The 20,997-nt window shown below is 39.0% G+C and overlaps 1 protein-coding gene across 8 annotated transcripts in view; it reads left to right on the plus strand.

The window, feature by feature from the left end:
* Positions 1-20,997, plus strand: part of MTHFD1L (methylenetetrahydrofolate dehydrogenase (NADP+ dependent) 1 like) — a 286,291-nt gene that overhangs the window by 190,213 nt on the left and 75,081 nt on the right. For 6 of the 8 annotated variants that reach the window (XR_003999635.1, XM_030556574.1, XM_030556572.1 and 3 more), the window contains 2 exons: positions 3,716-3,823; positions 6,245-6,397. The exons of 1 other annotated variant lie outside the window; for it this stretch is intronic. Coding sequence is in view for 6 of the 7 variants with exons in the window: in XM_030556574.1 (XP_030412434.1) it covers positions 3,716-3,823; positions 6,245-6,397 (261 nt within the window). In the remaining variant the exon portion in view is untranslated. Of the gene's footprint in view, positions 1-3,715; positions 3,824-6,244; positions 6,398-7,054; positions 8,492-20,997 lie in introns of those variants that run through there. One more of the 8 variants, XM_030556575.1, reaches the window with a different exon arrangement.

Raw genomic sequence — 20,997 nt, forward strand, 5'->3', positions numbered from 1 at the left:
TGTTTAAGATGCTGTTTTCCTCTTAGAATTCTCTTAACAATGCACACTCAATATCCTTTCTCTGATTTGGTGGCCACTTCTTCAACACTACTAGAATATTTGTGTTCTTGCAGTTTGGGATTTTTATGCATGCAGATTCTTCTGACTATTCCTCTCCACTTAAGAATTTTTATCTCATTGGATTTTGTGGAATCGTTTAAGTATGGAACAGAAACAAGAAACTTTAATGTTTTTGTTTGATGAGTTTTCGTTAATTCTAACTTAAAATTCATAGCATAAAACCTTTGTTATGAAAAAGATGTTTAGGCTGTTCTTGTTTCTTTGAGTGACCTGGTAGTTGGAGATGTTACTTAATGATCCTATTAAGGTTATAGGATTTTAGTAGCAAAGCGTTTGATAATTTCGTTGAGAAAGTAGGGACAATAAGCCTTCTTAAAAGGCAAATACAAGAAGAATCATAAATTGTTCATAAATGTTATGTAGACATCCTGCTCATTGATGTGGTAAATAAGTAAAAACTGACTTATCTTGATAAATGTTTTTTTGTTGTTTTAATTGAATTGAGTGTATGCATCACGTACTGTACTTTGTGGTTTCTATTTAGAAAATAGTTCATGAAATTACATTAAATTGTTTAGATGTTTTACTTAAAGTCTGAGTCATGGAGGAAAACTTTTAGTTCCAAACTCTGAACTGGTATTAAATAGGGATAGCCATGGGACCCTAAAAAATATAATACCTTTTGAAAAGGTTAGTTTCAGATAAAGAGGGGAATCCTGCTCGCAGTACAGTGCCCCTCAAACTCAAGCAAAGTGTGTGTGAGAGCAAGGTCAGGGCTGATTAGAGCAGTGATTCTCAACCAGGGGTCAAAGGTCCCCTGAGGGGCCGTAAGCAGGTTTCTGGGGGCCACCAAGCAGGGCCAGCATTAGACTCGCAGGGGCCCACGGCAGAAAGCCGAAGCCTTGTTTCATGGATTGAAACCCAGGACCAGAGCCCCGCCACCCGTGACTGAAGCCAAACCCTGAGCAGTGTAGCTTCATGGGGGCCCTGGTGGCCTGAGACCCCAGGCAACTGCCCTGCTTGGTACCCCCTAACACTGGCCCTGGCTTTTATATGCAGAAAACCAGTTACTGTGGCACAGGTGGGCTGTGGAGTTTTTATAGCATATTGTGGGGGTCTCAGAAAGAAAAAGGTTGAGAATCCCTGGATTAGAGAGCTCGTGACTTGCTCCTGCCAAGACAGTACTTAGCTTACGCACATCCAGTTTAACCTGACTAAGTTCCATGCAATTCTGAAAATAGGCTCAGGCATATACGCAAAGGCTCAGCCACTAGCCTCCCCATTACTGTATACGTGTCTTACTCTTGTGACAACCTCCTCCACCTTTGAAAACTGCACTTGCACATACTCTTACAATTTTATGTTTCTGCCTGGCCAAACGTTCAAAAATTGGGACATTATCATTACCCAAATGTAGTTTAAATAGGCGCTTGAGGAGTATTCTAAATTATTGTAAAGCAGTATACTGGTTTATCTCATACAACTCCACTGATAGGCTCAATCCTGCAAGTTTTTAAGCAACTTCTGGAAGCAGCAGGACACCCTCTGTCCTGATTAAAGTAATCAGAGCTGGTGGTAGTCAGCATCTGGCGGAATGGGCCCTTTGTTTGGAAATATGGTCACTGGAGGAATAATTACAAGAATTGTCTTGGAGTGGCCTGTTTCTGGAAAAATAGTCTGTAGTATTGTGAAGCAAATACAGTTTGACTCTAAATGAACAGCTCTGACTTTTGAACACTTTATTGTGACTTTAACACATTCTGTTTCTTAAAAACCAGACCAAGAGGCAACAGGAGGCTTTCTGTTCTCTGCCAGTCAGCTTATTGACAGTAGACAGTGGAATGTTTTCTTGTGCTGTGGCTTTGAGTACTTGGCTGCATCCAGGCAGCACCCAAAAGACAAGTTAACAGAGATATTTTGCATTTTTTCCTCTGTATTTACAACTGCAGCTGACATGAAAGTATTGTAATAATGGTCATGGGAGAGGTTTAGTCTCATGATGGCTATCTATGCCAGCTGAAGTATTCCACTCAATTTAGAATTGCATCCGGGATATTTATGATGCATTATCTCCAACCTTCATTAGATTTTATTGCATGGATTGGAATCTGTTAGAAAGCCTGGAGTCAAGAATGTGACATAATCCCATGCAATTAAACGACAGTAGCCATGTAGTCGGTATGTTCAAAAAAATATCCAGTGGCATGGTTTTCATTAGACCCCATTTTACCAGACTTGTGTGGGGGAAAGTTAGGGACAAGACTTAGAAGCCTTATTTGTATTGTGATTTAGTTTATTCTAATGGCTGGCAAGCCAGCTGTTAGTTCTTGCTATGCCCCTCATACTGGAGATCCCATTAATGTAAAGTCGGTCTAGTTTGGAATTTTATCTTTCAAAAATAAATCATAAAATCAGAACTAATAGGAGCCACAGAAAGAGCCTGGCTGACACAAACCCTTGTGTTCAGTTGATATAGCTCTGTGTAATAAGGATATCTTTAAAGGGATACTGGGGATCTCTTATAAACATAAGCTGGTGCACACATGCTCTGTGTGCTAATGTTCACAAAACAATTTCTTGACTCTCAGAGTCAAAATAAATATTTCTGCTTTAAAAGCTCAGGAGAAATGAGAGGTTATCAGGTCTTTGTTTACAGATTTTTGAAGTATTGTTTTCACCTCCTAATATACTTACTTTAAAAGAGGTCTGGAATCCTCATGGTAAAACTTTTAAAATTGGACAATTATCAAATTAAATGTGATTTTAAAATATTACTCTAGAATGCTTTGTATTTCTATAACATCTTTCTTCCAAAGATCTCCAAGTGCTTTACAACGTAGGTGCTTATATGGTACCCTGCTGTAAAGTTTATTTTACTTCTGAGGAACAAGCATTCACTCGGTACCCTGTTACATTAACTGCAGTTTTGTTAATCATGATAGCAAACTTAAATAGCAATTATGTAGTGATCCGGTCTGTTGAGAGAAATTTGAGGCCCCCAGTACATTGTTTTCTGGGGCCCTACCCTCTCCCATTGTGCTTTTACACAGACATTTTGGAGGTCCCCTGAGCTTGCGGCCCTGGTGCAATTGTTCCCTCTTCTTCTGTCTCCTCCTCCCCTCTTCCCCCCCCAATAAACCCTGGTAGTGATCACTGTTATCCACTGCAGTTTTTTGGCTCATGTCCTATGTCAATTCCTGCTGCTTAAAACTAAGCCAAGAATTTCCTCCCTTCATGTAGACCTGCAAATGAAAAGTAAATTTATACTATTTTGTTTGAGAATCCCTTGTACCCTTCTGAGGAAAGGCAGATGATGTTGCCATCCCCACTATTTTGGGATTTCTGCCAGAGGGCAGGGGAATCAGTGCATCCTCCCACCTTGTGCCTGGCTATTACTGCCTGGTTTTGGGGATGTACAAACCACCTATGGCTTCCATCCCCCGCAAAACCATGGAGCAGCCAAAACCATTTTCCACCCCGTGTACTCCTCCTATATAATGCTTTTTCCATTACAAAGGCCCTTCACTTACCAGAGGAAACCTGCCTACCTCTGGACTGAATCTGACTGAGAGACTTGGACAAACCCTCAATACAGAGTATCTTAGTCCCTCAACAACCTCTATTAATATTTTTGTGCTCATCTTTGTTTCTACAGCTTCCTATTATTGAAAAAATAAGGATCATAGCTCAGAAGGTTTATGGAGCTGAGGATATAGAATTGTCTCCTGCAGCACAATCTCAAATCAGTCGTTACAGCCAACAGGTAAAAGTGACATCAAGGCACACAATCAGGAACACACTGGACTTGATTCTCCAGAGCCTTCCACCTTATACTTATACTTGTGCAAATAGAGTACAAAGTGGTTGTAAAATGTTATCACATCAATATGGTCCATTTTGGGGCTTGTGTACATGGCAAAGTGCATTGAAGGGTTGTGATTTGTAAAGTGCATGAATGCAATTGACGTTAATTGTTTCAAAGGGGGCTATGTTAACATGAAATAAATATCTGCAACTATCAGAGTCTACAAGGGGCAGATAGAGAACAACATAGAATCATAGAAATGTAGAGCTGGAAGGGACCTCGAAATGTCATCAAGTCCAGACCCCTGCACTGCAGCAGGATCAAGTAAACCTAGACCATCCCTGACAGGTGTTTGTCAACTGGTTTTTAAATGCTTCCTATGATGGGAACTCCATGACCTCCCTTGGAAGCATGTTCCAGAGCTTAACTACCCTGAGAGTTAGAATTTTTTTCCTAATATCTAACCTAAATCTCCCATTCTGCAGATTAAGCCCATTACTTCTTGTCGTATCTTTAGTGGACGTGGAGAACAATTGATCACCATCCTCTTGAGAACAGCCCTTACCATATTGCTACAATGTTATCAGGTTGCCCCTTGATCTTCTTTTCTCAAGACTAAGCATTCCCCATATTTTCAACTTTTACTCACAGATCAGGTTTTCTAAACCTTGTATCATTTTTGTTGCTGCTCTCTTTCCAATTTGTCCACGTCCTTCCTAAATTGTGATGCCCAGAATGGACACAGTACTCCAGCTGGGGCCTCACCAGTGCCGAGTAGAGCAGGACAGTTACCTCCTGCATCTTACATACAACATTCCTGTTAATACATCTCAGAATCATACTAGCCCTTTTTGCAGCTGCATCATATTGATGACTCCTATTCAATTTGTGGTCCACTATCACCCCCAGATCCTTTTCAACAGTACTACCATCTAGCCAGTTATTCCCCATTTTGTAGTTGTGCATTAGATTGTCCCTTCCTTAAGTGAAGAAATTTGCATTTGTCTTTATTGAATTTCATCTTGTTGAAATCAGGCCAATTCGGCAATTTGTCAAGGTCATTTTGAATTTTAAAACTGTCTTCCAAAGTGCTTGCAATCCCTGCCAACTTGGTGTCTTCTGAAAATTTGATAAGCATACTCTCTATTCCATTATCCAAGTCATTAATGAAAATGTTGAATAGTACCGTATCTAGGACTGACCCCCCATAGGACCCAACTAGATATGTCCTCCCAGTTTGATAGAAAACCTTTGATTAACTACTCTTTTACTACAGTCTTTGAACCAGTTGTGCACCCACCTTATAGTAATTTCATATAGACCACATTTCTCTAGTTTACTTAGGAGAATGTCTTGCGGAACTGTGTGAAAACCCTTTCTAAAATCAAAGTATATCATGTCTAGTCTTCCCTCTTATTTACTAGGTCAGTAATCCTTTCAAAGAAAAAGATTAAGTTGGTTTGTCATGATTTGTTCTTGACAAACCCATGCTAACTTTTCCTTATAATCCTATTATCCTCCAGATGCTTACAGATTGATTGTTTAATAATTTGCTCCAGTATCTTTCCACGTATTGAAATTAGAGTGACTGGTCTGTAATTCCCCAGGTTTTCCTTGTTCCTCATTTCAAAGATAGGTACTATACGTCAGAATACTTTACAAATCACAGCCCTCTGTTGTGCTTCGCCACCACCATGTAGTCATTTCCTTAAGACTCACTTTGCACAAGTGTAAATATCGACACAAACTGCAAGGTACTGGAGAATTGGGCCAAAAATTGAACAGGTTTGATTTTATATTTGATAGAATATAATTAATTCAACTTTTTTCTTATCTGATACATCAACATTTGTGTTTATTGATTTTTCAGGCTGGTGTATAAGCCACAGCACATGGATCAATAATCTTTTTTTCAAGATAAATTTCATTTGTACAAACTGTTTCTTCCATGTGGTTAATCACAATCACTTTCCTGTTAAGGCATCAGTTACTGCTAGATTGCATATCTTAGATGCTATTTGTACCAAGGCTTTTCAGTCATTCTGGTCAAGCATCTCTTTTAAATATTGTGAGTCTACATGTTTGAAAACTGGGTACCTTTATTTAATCCTAAAACAGATGATTGAGTAGATGTGTAACAGGCAAGATGCTGCAGGTTGGGGACTTCATTTGCAACTTTAAAAGTCAGAATTAGATGTTTTCCTAAAAGAGAGGCTCTTGTTCAAACAGGAATTATTTTGGGGAAGTTCTGTGGCCTGAGTTAGACAGGAAGGCAGAGTAGATAATCACAGTGCTCCCTTCTTGCCTTGGAGTCTGTGACTGTATTAATCTGTGAATAACCTTACAAATAATATTTCTTCCTTCTTTCTCTTCTGTCAGGGTTTTGGAAATCTTCCAATTTGTATGGCAAAAACTCACCTGTCCCTCTCCCACCAGCCTGAGAGGAAAGGTGTTCCAATTGGCTTCATTCTTCCTATTAGTGATGTGCGGGCCAGCATTGGAGCTGGGTTCATCTACCCATTAGTAGGAACGGTGAGTAACAAATATTAGGCTTGAAATGTATCTCTTCTCTCTCTTCATAACACAATTTGTCATGAAAGCACATTTCCCTTTTGCTATTCAGAGCAACAAACTATAAGTAATTAAGTGAGTTTTCATTTGTTATATAAGTGATCCCAGAGAGTTCATGTTTTAAAAATCATTTTATTCTTCTGTGCTTTTTGGCTCCAGGCCAGTACGACAAGATGGGCTAGTGTAATTCCTGAGCTGGAGTTTCACATTTCATTTAAAAAAGTAGCTCTTGTGTTGGTGTTTTGGACATTTTTAAGTGAGCTTAAGGGAGTTAAGCACCCAAATCACACAGAAAATGAGATTTACATGCCTGGCTTCCTTAGTTTCCTGAAAATTTCAGCCTGTATCCACAGCCTGCTGGATTTAGATTAATGGACTGAAGCATTTGCATGCGTATTTTTAAGTATATTTGCCAGTATCAGCTATTCTACTATGTCTGCATAAAGTATAAGATACTAATAAGAACCCATCATTGCATTTTTAGGAATAACTTTGTAACTCTGTTCATTATAGAAACATTTTCTTCCTACCCATCCCTTAAAAGTAACAGCTTAGAGTACAAGGCTTATAATATGTAACGCTCTACTTTTTCATTTGGTGTACTGTTGTGATTCCTAGAAGCTGCTGTCCTTATCGCCAGCCATATAAAATTTGTTTGTGACCCACTTCTGACATCACATGGCATGAGCTATTACTAGTCCTGTAGCTGAATCATGGAATGGTGCTAGAGAAGGGACACAGGCATTACTGCATTTCCGGAGGAGAACTCTTGCCTGGTGTTATCTCATCTTCCCAGAACGCAGCATGATTTCCTTACAAGGCAGAGCACTGGGGAATGGCTGAGAGCATCTAACTTATTGTTTTAAATTCCCTCTGAAACAATCAAATGTTAGAAGCAAGGAAGGAAGTTGTTCCTGAGGAGGAGAGGTCCTGGAGTTCAGGGAACTGTGTCATTAGGACTCACTGACCTTGGGGATATGCTTTCTATGTACATGACATGGGTAAGTGCATTCACCACAAGTGCGGCACAGTGGCTGCTAGGATTTTCTAAAAGTGCTGTCAATCATATGGTTGGACCCTTCCATGTACAGTTAGTAAATGACACTCATAACATCCGATACTTTGATGAATAAGACTAAACTCGAATTACTGACTATAGAATGAAATAATTAAAAATTTTCTTCTTACTGCCAAATTCCAGCTTGGACTGTACACATACATATGGCCATGTGGGGAAGTGAAAGTCAGATTCCGTCTGGTGCCCCATCAAATTCATGGAAATGCTACTCTTTAGGTTGCCAGAGAAGGATGTGCTGGGGTTGGGCGTAGTAATGAGGCTTCGTATGCATGTTTTAGTGCATACTAGCCCTGACTGAGCATAAATCTGTGTCTTATGCAGATTACTGTTAGGCCTAACTGCAGTAATGTGCATGGGGAGGGTTGTCCATGGGTCAGTGGTGGCCAGAATAAGGGCTAAAGTGTGCCTTTTATAGTGTTTGTCCATCTGGGACAGTTATGCCAGTTTCAAGCCTGGAACCGAAATTTAGGTGATCATTGAGCAGATTTTGCATATGTAATTTCCGACTGGACGGACTTTGAAAGGCACATGTGAGCCAGGCACACTCTCTTTAATGAGAGACATAGTGCTCATATGTAGATCTTTTTCATATCAAGAACTGAACAGACAATTTAATGTGTAACCGACAGTATGTCGGTATGTACTTTTAGTCATTCTTTATTATTATGTTTTGTATTCCAACAGAACCTAAAGCCTCCTATTGTGTACACAGAGTAAGTGTCCAAAGAGTTATAGTTTAAATAGACAGACGCTGCATGTAACATACAAACAGAATGATCACATGATTCTATGCAAGAGTCATATTAATTCTACAATTTCCTCTTTTCTTGTTGTTTAGTTGATTGTTTTCAATAGTATACTTTTAACTAGTTTTTTCTAATATTGCTTACATAAGGTAATCATAACAGCCCCTCTTTAAAGATTTGTTGGCACTTGTAAACTTGTTAAGCAAGACATTATAATCCAGTGACCACTAAGGAGTCCAAAAAGATTTCTTCTGTGGCTCTTAGTTTATTCATTTTTACTTTATATAAAAAGTAAAGTAAACTTTTAAAATAAGCTCCTTAAAACTCTTGTTGTCCTATACAAACTAAATGTAATTAAATGAAAATAAATGTATATTTAAAAATATAGATCCTGTTATGAAGTTCCTGGTTTTAGTAGCCTTTTGGAGCTCTGGAATCAGATTTCTAGAAGGATCACTCATAAAGAGTTATCACTCACTCACATTACAGAATTAAAGGTTATGATTGTCATTAAACAAACTGTAGTGATACTTTAGTGCATTTTTCTGTTTCACTCCCATCCAGATGTTCCATGCTCTGGAAGTGCTATGCTGTCAGCAAATTTGTGTTTCATTGAGCCCTAGGAGTTGCAAGCATTATTCTTTCTTGCATAGCTCAATATCTCGGAGTCACTTAGTCTACATATGTAAGGAAGCCACCTGAAAACATTTGGTTAGCCAAAAAAAAAATTAGAAGGGTTATTCAGATATGATGGTATTATCCTCAAAATAGATAGTACTTGGGAAAACATCCCATTTTGAGATCAGGTTGGATTAGATTATGAAGAAGAAACACAGTATTTTAAAAATAATTATTTTGTTAGTTGTTGGTTCAGTTAGGGAAGGGACAAGGTTCCTAATATTTAATCTGCAGAGGCCCTTAAGGTGTTGGGAAATCTTTTAATTCTACAGTACAGCACAACACATTCATTGAAACTGCAATGATAATTCTAATACTAATTAAGTGTCAGGCATCACACTGTAGTCTTAAAGTATCATTTTCACCTGTAAGTATTCCGTTCACTTCAACATGGAAGAGCTGTTCAGTTGTTTTTGTTAATCGCTTTAGTACAGCAAACAGCTTATTATAACTCTGCTTTAATTGACATGGCTCAAAGCTCTCTACTATAAGAACAAACTGAACCTGAAAGAGTATTTTCAAGAAAAAAAAAAAGTAATAAGTTCTCTTTCAGCAATTATTTGCAATAACAAACGTGATTTAACTTTGTATCACTAGAATGTGTAAATTAATACAATTCATATTTAACCTAGCATTGAAATGGGACATATAGTTTCTTGTGTAACACAAACATGGTGTGTCTTCACATTCTGTAAGCAGTGTTAGCTTTGTGTTATGGTTGGCTCTGTTTCCCTTTCAGCATGGAAGTCTTTCCAGGAAAAATGAACTGAGTCTTATCAGAGGAAATCAGCAGTAAAACAAGAGGTTTATGTAATTAACGCTGCATGGCTTTTATCACGGTTCCCTGTGACCCTGACCCACAGGCTGCATCACTCTCACAGGTGGACTGTTGACATCATTGCTTGGCTTTACAAAGTGGAGGCAGGAAGGCTGTTGGAGTATGTTTAGGAAACCAGTGAAGTCATTCACTAGTAATGCTTGGGTGGAGAATTACTCAATGTTGTAATGTGATTCTACCCACCCTCAGAAAGCCACTGCAGTTTTGTACTTTCTCGCTTTTCAGTTAAGCCTTTTTTGTTGTTGTTACTCTGTTCCATATACTGCACGAGTATGCAAGCTTTTACTGCATTCTGGTTCAGTTAAGAAACAGTATTTTCAATCATGCAAAAAATGTCTCTTCTTTAAGAGATGAGAAAGAAAACGTATTTGACTTTGCTATTAATTGTGAGGTATTCATAGTACAACTACAGCTTTTGCCGTGATTCATCTCTGATAACATCACCGTGAACTTGAAACATTTACATCCCACGTCATATTTTAAATAAAGATTTTTAAATACAGGTTAATGTTATTTATAAGGCAAGATGCATCTGAAAATATGCACAGCCTTCTGCACCAGGCAAGACCTGGAATGTCACAGATGCTGTGTACTGACCTATCTGGAGGAAAGGTCAGCCTGTCACAGAATGTTATTCCTCCCCTTCACGCAGAAAACACCTCCAGACCCTGTGTGATGAATTGTGAAATGATATGCTCTCACTCTGCTAGCAGTGATTCTTGGGACAGCCCATCTCCTTGCCTGATTTAACACTAACTATAAGAATTATAAAGCCCTTGTTAATTTCCAAGTGTGGCCCACACTGAGGAGACAGCCTGGCCCAGGCCTAGCCTGCCCTGCAGTCTGCCATGCTAAAATAATTCCTTGGATGGTATTAAAAGGAGGCCTCTTAATAGACTAAACTATTTAAGTGCTTTGTGAGGAGAGGAATTTTTCACACCACTAGTGCATTTACAATTTATTGGCATCTTATTATTGTGACTAATAACATAAATACACTTTGTGAGGGGGTGCCAGTGTGGCTGGCTCTGTAACAGGAGTTGGGCTCAGCTCCACCTATGTCCAATCAGCTGCCTACCAGCTGAAGCTGTGAGGCCAGGGATCAGGTGATAGTTTGAAGATCACCCACCCCAGCCGGGAGGCAGCTGATTAGTCACAAGTGGGTCTGAGCCCAATTCCTCTTAAAGGGCCAGCCATCCTGTGGTGTGGAGGAGTTATCCTTTTAAAATGTGTATGGTGGTGAGTTTTATAACTAGCTTGCAAACTGTCTAAGTTAAGAAGAGCTTTTAAGTACAATCTTTAGCATGCTCACAAAGAAATAGTGCCCAGCTAAACTCTAGGCTAAAGGGTAACAGGCTGAAGAGTGCACCCCTTGATCTCAGTTGCACAACTTGCCCTGTAAGTATTATGCTTCTGTCTGTATTGTGATAACACTAAGAAGCCTCGTTGTGTTGCACAAACACAGATGCAGAAATGATCCCTGCTTATAGAGCTTTCAATCTAGTTTGAAATGAGATGTGACAAATAAATAGAAGTGAGAGTTGGGGAAGAGGACAAGATCACTTGGTTACACAGGTTAGCTATTGCATAACATGGTGCTTTCAAATTGGAAAGTTTTAATAATATGAGCTGTCTCCAATCACCACGCAACCTAGCGTCATTGGTTTGGCTGCTTTCCTGTAGACATCACAGTAGAAATAGGTCTTGGGGAGGGATTTGAAGATGGAGAGGGAACTGGCTTTATGGATTAATTCAGGGAGGATATTCCATGTATAAGGGACAGTATGTAGATGTGTGCAGGAGAAAGCTGAACACACTGATCAAATGATGGAGGTTAATGTGATAAAAGATGAGCAGATCAGTGTAGATAGAGTGATGAAGATTCTTAAAGGTGAGGACAAAATGAAGTTTGAAATCTGATGCAATGGAAAATAAGGACTGAAAGAGGTGCTTTTATGTATTCATAACTATCTCAGCAGCTGCATTTTGAATGGATTGAAGGGGTGATATGTGTATTTAGGGTAGGACAGAGAGGAGAAGGCAGGAGATGGTAGGATCTGAATGAAAGTTGTAGCTGAGTGGAAAGAAAGAAAAGGTCAGACTCTAGATATGTTACAGAGAGAGAAATGGCAGCGTTTGGACTCAGCCTAAATGTGAGGGGCAAGGAAGAGGTAAGAGACAAGGATGAACACCAGGTTATGAGTCTGGTGAGAGGATGGGGTATTGCCAACAACGACAGAGAATGGGAGAGGGGGGATGGTTTGGAAGGAAAGATAAGCTTAGTGTAAATCATGTTAAGTTTGACAAGAATTATAACCAATAATGCCATAGAGACAAGGTGGGTGAAATAAAACAGAAGTTGCTCTTATAAAAGATATTACCTCGCCCACCTGGTCTCTCTAATATTCTGGGACCAACACTAGTACAACAGTGTCATAGGCAATGGAGAGAGAAAGAACAATGAGGATGGAGTACAGGCCTTGAGACTTGGCTATGAAGAGGTCATTAGACCAGTTAATCAGAGTAGTTTCAGTGCAGTGGAGACGGCACTGCTGATTATTAGGGAATTCTTTGAATGAGCATATGAAATAGATGGAAAAAACCAATAGGTGTAGTTGGATTGAGAAAGAGCTGCTAGCATACTTTACAAAAATCTAAGGAATTTAACAATAGCATTAAAGGTAGAAGGCCACGTATTTAATAGGACAGCCAACTCTGACTTCTTCATGAAGTCTAACCTTAACTGCTGTTTGCCTAAAGCACTGGAAGAGTAGAGCAAAGGCACAAGATAATTGTCTTTCTCTCACACACATTTATATCTAGTTATGTCATTGTTGCACAAATGCTTATTTAAATCAATGAGATAAACAGAAAACAGGGAGAGGAAAAATCACCTGGCACATACCATTTCTTGACATATACTCAAGGTATTTTCATTCTCCATAAATAGTACATATTTAGTTTCTGTTGACAGCCAGGTTTAGAAGATTTTAGTGCCAGAAGTACTGCTAACCCACCTCCTTTTATGCTGACAAATGTGGAACTTTATTCTAAATTCAAGCCTAAACCCAGCTGCAGGGCACCAATAAAACAAGTTACAACATACTGAATTTCCTCTGCACCATTCTGAATTACTTTTAGATTGATCAAGGTCCAACATCTGTTGAGTTTAGCAGAGTGCATTATACCCTGAAACGGCTAAGACACTTCTGGTTGAGAAATAACATTTGCATAGCCCAGTGCATCACTTCTGCAGATTAAGTAGTCACCTGTGTCACTGCTTTGCAAAACTGTTTCTGGGCAGGAGGTGGACATAGCTCAATTTGTAAACTTAGACAATGGATCTTAGCACCGCAAAAAACAAAAAGCCTTTGACTTGCTGGATTATTTAATCTTTTGCAGCAAAGAGCTGTATTTGCCCAGTTCAGTGTGCCTAAGAGCTGTCACACTCAAAGTGCTTGTACTAAGAAATTAGTTCTGCATATACAAAGCAAGAGTATCCCTAGCCATATATACTCCATGGGCATGACCCCCATTAAAGAGAATTATTGTAATATGACAGTATTTAAACATATAGCTAAAGACTTCAAAGGACACCTTATGATGAAAAATCACAAGTGCACTCTGTGAGATTTCATAGGTCTCTTTTTTCCAAGGATTTTCAATATGCAGCTCTAACATGAAGTTAAAAGATGATATGCAGGTTCTTAACTCTATATAATATTTTAATAAATAAAATGTGTCTTACAATTGTCACTTAAAAAAAATTCATTTACATGGATTTTTTAAATTAGGCACATGTTTATAGACAGGGAAGGGTCTTATATTTCACCTTAGTCAGTAATTAGGTCACTTAACTTAATCCATCTCTGACATTGAATTTTAAAATCTCCCTTCCTCCACCCCAGTTTAAATAGGTATTATATGTAAATTACATACTGTAATTATAGGCAACCATGTTATTAATCTAAGTCACCATTATTGATACTGAAAGAATTTTAACTAGTTTATTTTTCCCCGTGTATGCAGGAGGGTTTTTTTGGATTTCTAGCACTTTGCTCACGTTGTACAGTGGAGCTAGTCTGATTTTTATTGATAGTCATTTTCACTTTGTTTCTGTGTGTCCAGAGTTCTCAGCTGAGGTGAACTGTGCTGAAATATGGTTTAAAATTGTATTGCGAACAACCTGAGTTCTAGTATGGTTTGTCTGGGCAATGTGGCCGGACCAAGTCCTATTATACTATACAGTAACATTGTAATTATGTTCCTGAATAATGCTACTTTAAGCGAAACGCCGTTAAGCAAATCCAGTTTCCCCATAAGAATGACTTTGTCAGGGGTTAGGTTCCAGGGAAATTTTTTTTGCCAGACAAAAGACATTATATACATATACAGTATGAGTTTTAAATAATTTTAAACAAACAATTTAATATTGTACTCACCAATTATGATTGTGAAGCTTGGTTGAGGCTGGAGTTTAGTGTCGGGTGTTCCAGCCGGGGAGTGGGTTCGGGACACAGGGGCTTGCCCCACTCCACCCACTGGGCGTTCCAACAGGGGAGCGGGGTTGAGGCGTGGGGGCTTGCCCCATTCCACCCGCCCAGTGCTCCTGCTGGGGAGCGGGGTTGGAGGTCTTCCCGCTCCTCAGCTGGAATGCCGCGTGGGTAGAGTGGGGCAAGCCACCGACCCCGCTCCCCAGCAGGAGCGCCGAGTGGGCAGGCTGAGCAGGGCAAGCCAAACAACCTTATAACAGAACATTGCATGACTTTAGATGAATATGTTCTCTAATAGTTCAGCAACCTAATAATGCAACAATGTTAACTGAGACTACTATAAGTGAGGAGTTACTGGAATTCATTATACTATCATTACATCCATGGTTTTAGTACAGTACGGGGACAGTTAAGGTCCATGCTTCAAAATTTTGGCTACAGATTTAGTTATACTTTAACCATAATGTGTGACAGTACAGTCATGTTGTAATGTGACCTACCAACATGGACCCTCTTTCTGAACATTTCATTCACCTATCTCTGATGCAATACTGATGATAACCACAGTGCAGGAGAGAGGTTGTCTTTTCAGCAGTTATAAAAGGACAAAAGAGATGAGGATCTTCTGTGGAGGTAGGAACTCTTTAGACAATGCATAGTAGCTTGTTTTCAGATATCTTAAAAGACTTACAACAAGAAAATAACACAGCTGCACATGAGAGGTGCCATTTGGGACTAAAACGAATAGTAGATTTTTGGCTTCAGCTTCATTTGCAACTAACATAACACGAAGGGGCAAACTCTGCATGTACTGAATTGCAACCCAGCAATGGGAAGTTAGGGTTTTTGGGCAGTTTACCCACAGTGTATCGTGTGCGTTCACTGATGGTGAAGACAGAGCCGGAAAAGGCTCCCTTCTGCCACTGCATTTTTATAGGTGGCAATCTGCTGGCTGATCCCAATAGTGCTTAACATTTTAAGAAGACTGCCACTGGTCAACAGCCACTGCGGCACTGCCTTTTTGTGTGTTTGAGTTCATATATGGTTTGGGGGAAAACAAAGGCCTGATTTGATAACCATTCAGATCTCTAGAAAGACCCCCATTGACTCCAGTGCACTTTGGATTAGGCCCTATATTTTCATGCTATTAATTTACCAATTCTCTTGACGTAATATTAAAAGCTGTGTGATTATGTATGTTGAATGTGCTACCTTTGTAGAAGGCAGATAGAACTAAATGTACAAATAGTGTGTCAAGTTTGTTGGAAGAATACCTCTTGGGATTTTTATTTTGCTGATCATTCTTTGCTTTCTATAAATCATTTATCAGATGGTTGTTAGTCATATGATTTGGAGAGACAAATATCTGATATGTCCCTTGTGAGCAGCCAAAAATTCAAAAAGTGGAGTTCGTGTCAAAATATTCAAATTCTTCCTATCTATATATGAATATGGAAAATATTTAGTGTATATATGTATGAGTTTGGAAATATGTTATTTTGAGTTTAAAAGTGATTTAAGGGCCGCTAGCAGGAATCTAGCTAGAGGCTGCTAGTCAGTAACTGAACTGTTTTATTGAGTCCGGATAAATAAGGTGAAAGACATTTTGAACTTAATAATGTTTCCCAGCAACTTGCTTTCCTTCATTAAATTGTGTAATATATGATGAATAATGCACTAATTGACAATAAAGAGGACTGAATATTTGTGCCTATTGGTCAAGGGATTATCCTTGTTAAAACAGGAAATGAACTCTGATTTCCTGTTGTAAAACAATTTTGTGCTTAATCTTTGAAAGAAGATGTGAGGTTAAAAACAGGTTACGCTGTACATAGTAAACATGTGCCTCTTTAGAGGTTTTGAGAGAAAGGAATGCACATTTGGCAAATTATTTTAATCTTTAATTGAAAAATGAAACATGTTGTCTCATTAAGTGTGCAAAGCATATAGAGACACCAGAAACTAAGCTCCTGTCATTTTCATGCTACTCTGGTTTTATAACTATAATACTTTATAGTTACATCCTGTGGACTTCAGTTTAGGATCTTCGTATTTCATAATGGAGGTGAAGTGTTGTTCCCATTTTACAAATGGGGAAACTGAGACACAGAGTTTAAGTAAGGCCCTTTACATGTCAGTGACAGATCCAGGAACAAAACTCCAGTCTCCTAACCTACAAAATCATTCTTTAATCACTGGATAGACTACCTGTATGAGACTTTCAGCTGTAAGAATTTGAAATACAAACTTGTGAATCCTCTCCATTGAAGTGCCCTGTCTTACATTTCGTGAGGATAAGATGGAATTTAGAACACTAGAAAAATGTGCCCTCCCCAGAAAAGTCTATCCCAAATCATAAAAATTTTTGTTCCCCCCTTTGACCTCTTCCCCGCCCCCTTCATTTAATCTTGATTCCAAATCATAGGACACATTCTCTCATACTATATCCTGGTTATCTGATATGAACCAATGAATTGCTTTGAAACAACCAAACATTTAAGGATATCAGCCTCATACCTAAATTTCAACCCTACTTCATGGGAGAAAAGTTCCATAAAGATAGATCAGAAACTGCATCAGAGGCATATAAACCAATGGTACATGCCACTAGATTAACTTCACAAAGCATTCAAAAATTGATTCAAGGGCATCTGCAGACACATTTGAGGTACTTAGTTCCTTAACATGTCATGGAATATAGAATGTCCTTTTCTGTCTTATCTCCAATTTGTCCTTCCTGTCTACTCTTGCTGGTGATCCCTTTCCAAAAATGCGAAAAACCTTAGTGAAATTATAAAACATTATATTCTCATGCTTGAGGCATCAGCCAACCGCTCACTGCACAGGGTGAGAGAGAAATTTTCTCACTGGGAAAATTATTCCATAAATTATCACCACAGGGTTTCTTATATCTTGCACTGAAGCCTCTGGTACAGGCCACCACTAGAGGCAGAATAATGGATTAGATGGACCAGTCATCTGGCCCAACATGGCAATTCTTGTTCTCCCAAATACTCTTCTCTAAGACAAACCTATCTGCCAATCTGACACATCTCCTCTCCCAACCCTCTTCTTTTCTTGGGACAGAGATGTTCATCTGCATGCCAAGATTAACCCTTCCATCCAGTTTAAATGCCTATTCTGCATTACTACATTAAAATGCAGTTAAACACTTCTTTAATGTTGTTATTATGGTTAGCCTTAGAAGTCTGGAAAAATATCTTTCTGATAAAAGGTAGAGCTGGGCTCCCAAGAAGCAGGGCCCTCACTGCTATTAATAGCATTAGCTGCCTCTGTAGTCCCCTGAGAAGAGAATCTAACCCAGCTGTGAAAACCGGTGGATGTTCCTGAGAAGAGGAATTGATAGATAAGGGGGAAAATTGTCTTTGTCTCTCCTTACCTTTGCCCTCCACCACTAACATATGGTTCATGGGTAGTAGTATCGCCAAAGAAAATAAACTTGTACAGTGATATTTGTGGTGAAGAAGCATGTATTATAGCACCTTGTTGTCATCCATATAGTTAAAAAACATAAGCTCTGGGCCCAAACTTTATATTTTTAAAAATTGAATTCAATTTAAACTAGTTGCACAGTTCTTTGTTTTAGAAATTGGGATAGAGAATAAAAATATTTGAAATACACACCTAACAAGGGATTTGCATTGTCATGAAAGTTTTTTGCCCAAGGTGAGTTGGATACCTTCTTCCTGTCTGTGTTTCACTGTGACAACTATGCTCAGAGGGAATGTTTGTTAAATACTCTAAGGCAAAAGCTTGAAGGGATGGAGAAATAAGGTATTAATAGTAGTGACCCTTTACCTCTGGAATTCTGTACGCAGCAAAAATATGTTTGAACCCCAGCCTTGCCATGGCTAGGGGTGGTACAGTCCATCTCTTCCACAATTTCACCCAACTTTCAAACTGGGTCTCCAGGCCACAGCATGCTTGTTCACCAGCTGTGTTTCTTTAGCAGGCCCAACTAGGTTTGATTCCTGCAAAAGACTTCCCATCGGGAGCTGTAAACAGTAAGAAAATGCAGCAACATCAGACTTCAAAATATAAAATATGATCATTTATGCATAGGAACATAACAGTTGGAGAGAAAAGGGTTAAAACAACAAATGACCTATATGCATATTGCCTTACCAAAACTTTAGTGTTTCCCTCAGGATTTAGGAATGCCCATCTTATCCAGGTACCCAACTTCTGGGGACTGAGTTTCAATCTGCTGCTCTGCAGATAACGTTTTCCGTACTCAATTTACAAGGACTACTCCTTTAGCTATTTTAAAGTTTTTAGTTTAAAGTTTAGTACCTGAAACGCATCTTCCAGACTAAGAGCTATGGTGCCCAGCTTGGACAGAGACAAAAGCTCAAAGACCTTGAATCTATATTGTCAATTTAGCACTGGTGATTTAACTATCTAAAGCCATTGACTTTGGTACCTACAGATGTGCAAAGCCACCTAACCCTTGGGGTATGTCTACACTGTAAGTGAAGGTGTGACTGTAGCCTGGTTAAGTATACCTGTGATAACTTTCATCTAGCTAGCATCAGTAACAATAGTAGTCTTGACATAGACTCATAGTCTTTAAGGTCAGAAGGGACTATTATGATCATCTACTCTGACCTCCTGCACAACACAGGCCACAGAGTCTCACCTACCCACTCCTGTAACAAACCCCTAACCTATGTCTGAGTTACTGAAGTCCTCAAGTCGACATGGTGGCACAGGCTAGCAATGTATACATAAGCAAGCTCTCTGGTGTGCTTGTATTCTGGTGACTAGCCGGTGCCAAAGCTCATGTCAGCACCTCTACACTATTAATGTTACGCACGCTAGCTAGATTAAAACTAGTATAGATGTACCTACCCAGGCTACAATCACACCGTCGCTTGCAGTGTAGACATACTCTTAGTTACTGTGTTGCTTGCTAAAGGATAATTATCAAACATGCAGTTTATAGTAATAGTAATTAAAAAATTATGGCCGTCTTGCATATTCTTCACAAAATGCTTCTCTGGTCACCTTTAAAGTTCCGTTCTACTCTGAAAAGTAATTCTGAAAAAAATGACATTGTGGAGCCATGACTGTTGGAAAGTTCTAATGCTGCACAAGAAGAAACTGAATCTAGCTATCAGAGCTATGTAGGCTCTATATCGATAACTGGAATAAAAACAATACAACGTTTTTGTGAAGATACCAGAAAAATACATGTGTAAAACTAGTCAGACCCCTTTTTTGTTCTTTCAAATCAGCAGATATGAATACACTTGGAACAGTTCTGTTGAGCTGGGCAGCGAATGAGACTGAGCAAGTACTGTAACTGAACTCTGTGCAGTCCATCAGCATACACATTTTGAATTTTGATCACAGAGAAGAAACACTTGGTCAAGTTTTGCGTACACATGTCTATAAATCTAAAAGGGTTCCCCATAAGAGCTTGTGTGTGCTTTTTTACCCGTTTAACTTCCTCCTAGCTAGAAACCTGCAAATCTAACTAAGACACAACACATTCAGCATACCCTATGATTTCTACTTTTGTTTCCATCTTGCTTCCAACAAATTAATTACAAAGAAATTTTTGCAATGCCAACAGTATCACCCAATTCTTTTTTTCTTCACATGAAGCATCTAACACCAAAAAAGGTCTTTGATTTATATCCTTACATGAAAATTAAAACTGTTTTTAGGCAACTGAAAGGAGAACATGTTCTCATTTTCATATGAAGGTGATGCATCTCTTTTCCTGCCCTCCTCCTAGAATTTTGTTTCCAAAACTGAACACATTTAATTCCTTATGTCAAACTTATTAAAATTATAATAACTATTTCCAGCTGCCATAACAGCTTCAAGAAAAAAATCACTGCTATAAACTATTGTTTTCATTACTCAATAAAGACCTACGGTCATTGTGGAATTATTTTCATTCATTGCAACAAAGCACAATAAAATGAAACAAATGCTGCACTGTTTACTACAAGTATCAGGGTAGCCGTGTTAGTCTGTATCAACAAAAACAACAAGGAATCCGGTGGCACCTTGAAGACTGACAGGTTTATTTGGGCATAAGCTTTTGTGGGTAAAAATCCTACTTCAGACTAGATGATCATAATGTCCCTTCTGACCTTAAAGTCTATGAGATGCATGGAGTGAAAGTTACAGATGCAGGCATTATGTAATGACACGTGAACAGAAGAGAGTACCTCTGCAGTGGAGAACCAGTGTTGACAGGACCAATTCAATCAGGGTGGATGTAGTCCACTCCCAATAATAGATGAGGAGGTATCAATTCCAGGAGAGGCAAAGCTGCTTTTATGCTGAGCCAGCCACTCCCAGTCCCTATTCAAGCCCAAATTAATGGTGTTAAATTTGCAAATGAATTTTAGTTCTGCTTTTTCTCTTTGAAGTCTGTTTCTGAATGTTTTTTGTTCAAGAATAGTTACTTTTAAATCTGTTATAGAATGACCAGGGAGATTGAAGTGTTCACCTACTGGCTTTTGTATGTCACCATTCCTGATGTCCGATTTGTGTCCATTTATTCTTTTATGTAGGGACTGTCCGGTCTGGCTGTACATGGCAGAAGGGTATTGCTGGCACATGATGGCATATATAACATTAGTAGACATACAGGTGAATGAGCCCTTGATGGTGTGACTGATGTGGTTGGGTCCTCTGATGGTGTCAGTAGGGGAGCCATGGAGACAGAGTAGGCAATGAGGTTTGCT

This window comes from Gopherus evgoodei, chromosome 3 (assembly GCF_007399415.2).
Source record: "Gopherus evgoodei ecotype Sinaloan lineage chromosome 3, rGopEvg1_v1.p, whole genome shotgun sequence".
In the NCBI taxonomy this organism is placed as follows: domain Eukaryota; kingdom Metazoa; phylum Chordata; order Testudines; family Testudinidae; genus Gopherus; species Gopherus evgoodei.